The sequence below is a fragment of the Branchiostoma floridae genome, unplaced genomic scaffold (genome assembly GCF_000003815.2).
Source record: "Branchiostoma floridae strain S238N-H82 unplaced genomic scaffold, Bfl_VNyyK Sc7u5tJ_537, whole genome shotgun sequence".
Classification (NCBI taxonomy): Eukaryota; Metazoa; Chordata; class Leptocardii; order Amphioxiformes; family Branchiostomatidae; genus Branchiostoma; species Branchiostoma floridae.
Window position 1 is genome coordinate 21962 of NW_023365887.1, and position 5046 is coordinate 27007.

A 5046-nucleotide genomic window follows, 5' to 3' on the forward strand; every position below is an offset into this window, starting at 1 on the left:
TCATTGTAGCAAGTAGCGTTATGATCATTGTAGCAATGTAGCGTTATGCTCATTGTAGCGAGTATCTTTATGCTCATTGTAGCGAGTAGCGTTATGCTCATTGTAGCGAGTATCGTTATGCTCATTGTAGCAAGTAACGTTATGTTCATTGTAGTAAGTTGCACCATGCTCATTGTGTTGCACCATGCTCATTGTAGCAAGTAGCGTTATGCTCATTGTAGCAAGTAATTACTGTTATAATGGCATCACTGTTTGTGATTCTATGTTATGAATCATGAATTTCAGGCCATGCTGTGGAACTGCGGAATAAGGTGAAATCTCGGAGAGCTTGGGTGGTGATTATTGCCTGCGCAGTGCTGATGGCAGGGCTTCTGTTCATCGCTGAAGGTGTGGTACCTGGCGGTCTCTTTCTAGGGACAAACATAAAGGTGAGCAAGGTCTCAATGTCTCATCTTTAGCCATTTTTCATTGAACGTAAATTTTAAAGTTCTTCATCGTTTTCAAGAGTTTTTAGAAATGTGGTTGTCAATGAAGATTTTCTATGCAGCCATCCACCATGCTGATGAAACTTTTCACGGATATTTCTGATTTAGACAGTCCCAAGTCAATCCCTTTGTTTTTTAATGTTTTAATTCTACAGTAATATAAAACTCTCCAGCAGTGCGTACCAAAATAATATAACTCTGTTTTCATATTGATCTTCAAGATCCGTGTCATATTTTTATAATTTTTATTATGAAAAAAGATACATTATTTTTTTATAAATATCAAGTTCTTTATGTTTTTTAATAACCTTAAAAAATCGCGTGGCTGTGAATGAAGAACCGTTTTGTTATACCTGTCTGATGGAAGTATTCACGGATATGTCTGATTTAGACCTTACCAAGCCATTTCCTTCTGGTTTTAAATGTTTTAAATTCTACAGCAAGATGAAAACTTGAATGATACTTTATTCACTCTCTCTAGCTCTGTGTACAAAGATAATATCGCCCTGATTTCATGTTGATTTTAATCTTCAGCATCATAATCTTGCTTCTGAGAACAAATTCTTTTAATGGTATGACCAGGTTCTAATTGATTTCTTTTTCTTTAGTCAATGTGGCTTATTCGGTGCCATAGCCCACTGATTTCTTGGTGATAAAGAGAGATGACATGCAGACAAGCACCTAATTCAATGATGAAAACAATCTAAAAGTTTGCATGAAGCCATTATATTGATCATTGTCGTCCAGACATGAAACAGTTTGTAGTATCTTTAATGAATAGTGGTGTTACTCAGTTACTTTGATTCACTGTTTCTTGGTCATTTCTAGATACACATTAAGTTTTTCCTGGGCAAGTAAGAGGACTAGTGAAAGCTTGAATATTCATGTATTCAAGGTATAGGTTTTTGATTCAGACTTTTTGATGTTGATATTCAAGTTCAGCATTGTATCTTTTAATTATAGAACTAGCTACGTTTCTAGACAAGCAAGCCTTTAGCACTTCACTAAGCTATAAGATGTGCACGTCTTTGTAGGATATCATAGTGATCGGCAAGGAGCTAGAGAATCCTCGCAATCCATGGTGGGCTACGTTTGACAAGGGAAACAGCTCAGACACCACTTTTCTGACTGCACCTGTATCTACATCTGTATCAAAGTCTGCAGCTGGTACTTCGTGGACGGCAGTCTACCAGGACAACAGCTCAGTTGACGTCGTTTTGACCACACTGCCTTTGAGGCCGGGATTGAAATCACCTGAACCGTACACGGACAACACAGGTATGGACGAGACCTCCCCAGACACACCCACACTTCTATTAACTACAGGTAAGGCCACAAGTAGATTTCCTGAGTTTTGCACTTCCTTATCCAACATACCCAACAATGGACAGGACAAAACTGTCAGCAGCGTTGGTAGCTAGCTAATGCACCTGCTGAGATTCTTCTTCTAAGCTGAATAACGATGAATAATTTAGTACAGAAGAACCTTTTCCAACACTAATGTTGAAGTCGCTTGTCCATAACGTCATTTGATTTGTAACTTGAGTTCTGGAGATGAATTTACGTTGGACAGAGGTTGAGCGTCCTTCAGGCAGTAAAACCAAGAATTGTATTCAGCCTTCTGCAAAATTCTGAATTCTATTACAGCTCTGCAGTGCCCCAGTGAGTGGAGGAAGTACAACAACCACTGCTACAAACTGGTGACAGACAAAGCCAGCTGGTCTACAGCGAGCTCACGATGCAAACATCATGGTGCAATTCTTGCCTCTATCACGGACCGGGCCGAGAACAACTTTGTTAAAAATCTCATCTCGAACTGTGGGTAACATATACACTAAGAAAATTGTCAAAGTGACCTCTAGGGTCAAATGGAAATAATGATCTAAACTAGCACCACTTACATATTTTCTTTATTTTCCTGTTAGAAATTAAGATATCTCTTTATTGTAGAAATGAGAAACATCAAGTAGATATCAAAGAATGACCATTACTCTGTAAGGCCCAAAAATGGTTAATCTTTGTATAATCCAGCGCGTCTTTCCTTTATACCTTATACATGTATTATCATTCCATTTCCTACATGGCAGTTGTTATCTCTGTTATATACTTTGTCTGACCCACGGCTCTTCCCTCATGACCTCACCGAAAAGCGGCGTGCATGCTTATTTGAGCGGTGAGGTCATGAGGGAAGAGGCGTGGGTCAGACAAAGTATATAACAGAGATAACAACTGCCATTCACGTGTAATGGAAAAGAACCAAAGACAAAAGCACCCCTCTCCATAACTCAAGAGTCGACTGAGGTTATACATATACCTTATTAACAGACTATGGTTCTTCGACTTCCGTTCCAGATGATAGCAGGTTTCCGGCCATCTGGCTGGGTCTGTATAAAGAATCTGGACAATGGAAGTGGACAGATGGGTCACGTGTTGACTACAAAAACTGGGCTCCAGGGGAGCCGAGCAACAGTCATTGGCTCGAGAATTGTGCCTTCGTGTATTCCAAGGTGTGTGCTTCTTCCACTTTTTCCAGTATGATAACCAAGATCTTAGTGTTTGCATTATTCTTTATCAATATCAAGCTATCGCCACTATCGGGAACACAAGTAGTGTGCGGAGTCCAGTGAACTTTGTCATACCTCTGCATCAATCTGTTGATAGTCAAAACCCTTCTTCTTGTCGCTTACCAGACATGTGTTACTTGGAGAGGGTCGCGGGTTTTAGCACGGGACTTTAAAAAGTGGTTCACTGTTCATTTTACTTGTCCGGAAAGAGATTTCCTTGGTATAACGAACCTATATAAGCTACTAAGCGACTGTCTTTGCTGCCTTAACCAGTAGAATACCAGCTCCTTAGTAAGTTAAACTGGTTCAAGATGACTTTATCTTTCTTTTCAAAACATTAGTTGTTTGGTTCATGAACGTTAGCCATAAAGGATAACAATATTTAAAGACAATTCAACATCTAAAGATCGGATATTTACCTCCGAAAGTTTCTACTGAAATTCGTTTTCCTTAGTATTACTTTTTTTGCTAGAAGGAACTGGAACTGTTACAACAAATCCAATTAGCGCCTGTCATTGGAAAACGGTTTTAACATGTCAAGTCTCTAAATCAAAAGACACGATTGAAATCAGGAGAAAAGTCACGATGTTTGTTCAGTTATAGCGATTGATTTGCTTTTAAATCTAGGTTTCAGACTCTTAGAATGAATACGTCTGAATCGTTTAAGATTTTTAAATGTTATTTCGAGCAAGGATACCTATTTCTTAAGTTTGAAACAATAGTAAGCATCAAATAAATGAAGATACTGACATAATCAATAAACTCTAGACTAAGCATAATTGCATGTTATGTCTTATGATGCATAATCGGCAAGAAAACGGAAATATTATTTTGGTTTTATGTGTAAAATTAAAAAAAAAAATAGTGTAATTGCGGAAAATGCAGTCATTTAAATGTAAAATATTTGCGGTGTCCTGTTTTGACAGAACTACAAATATTCGGCTTGGGGAAAGAAGAATCGCCCAGGGCAGTGGAACAACTACCATTGCGGCTCAACCCGTTTATCTGGCTACATTTGCGAGAAACCATTATTCAACAACTAGAGTTCCACGACCTCAGACCTTTGCCTGATGATGTTTTCATTTTCAGTGACGTATCGTAAACTTTTCTCGGTGACTATGTTGATACGTGCCTTACATAATGTCTCATTTGCATAAATCATATCTATCAATCATTTCAAAGAAATGTATGGATATATGTTATTTAAAAGTAAAGAAAAGGTTATTGTATCATTTGGCTTACTAGGTGATTGGTAACGTTAATTATGAAGATGACCTAAACTTGTGCAGGAATATAGAAAACAGAATACTATCATTTGCTGTGGTGGGCAATAAGGTCAAGTAATCAAAGTTGTACTGTCCAACACTGGCCAATTTTCAATAATAAAGAGTCGTGCCTAAGAGACATAATATCATATGGTATAATTATTACATGTTACTATTGTGGGTATACAAAATATAAAGAAACTTTGAAATCAAGTGATGTATAGGTCACAGGGGAGATTGGAATCTATGGGAATTTGGAATTGAAATTCCAATCTCTCCTAGGAAAGATGGGATTTCTACCGGGACAATCTTTGATTATACCAGGAGTGGCTTTAAAGTTTCACACAATACAACAAAGGATATGATTTGCTGTATGTTACTCTATAGTGTACTGTAAAAACCGTATACTACACGCTAGTGTATAATAGCATATTAATCTATTGCTGAACTTCTAACTAGCCCAACAACAACTGAGGCCGTTATTTCCTAAACAAGCCGATAGGGTTGGGGTGGGGTGGGGGGTAATCACTTGCTCTCGGCATTAAGAGCTGTCTACCAATCAAACATCATAGCTGCAGCATGCCCAGAACTCGAGATATCAAACCTGGAAGTTCCGCTGCAGTACCGTAACAGGTTGCTAGGGGCCCCCAAATCTCATCGTTTCCAGGTCTCATCAAGACCTACCCACATACCAAAGATCAACACAATCCATCTAAACGTTCTCGAGTTATG

The 5046-nt window shown here is 38.4% G+C and overlaps 1 protein-coding gene across 1 annotated transcript; it reads left to right on the forward strand.

Moving 5' to 3' along the window:
- Window positions 1-117: 117 nt before the first annotated feature.
- LOC118408939 (aggrecan core protein-like) lies at window positions 118-2992 on the forward strand (the record flags this gene model as incomplete). The annotated part of the gene is made up of 5 exons (XM_035809808.1): window positions 118-133; window positions 286-428; window positions 1520-1811; window positions 2133-2303; window positions 2838-2992. Coding segments are annotated over exons 1-5 (777 nt in total), but the record flags the coding sequence as incomplete, so codon positions are not given.
- Window positions 2993-5046: the final 2054 nt, after the last annotated feature.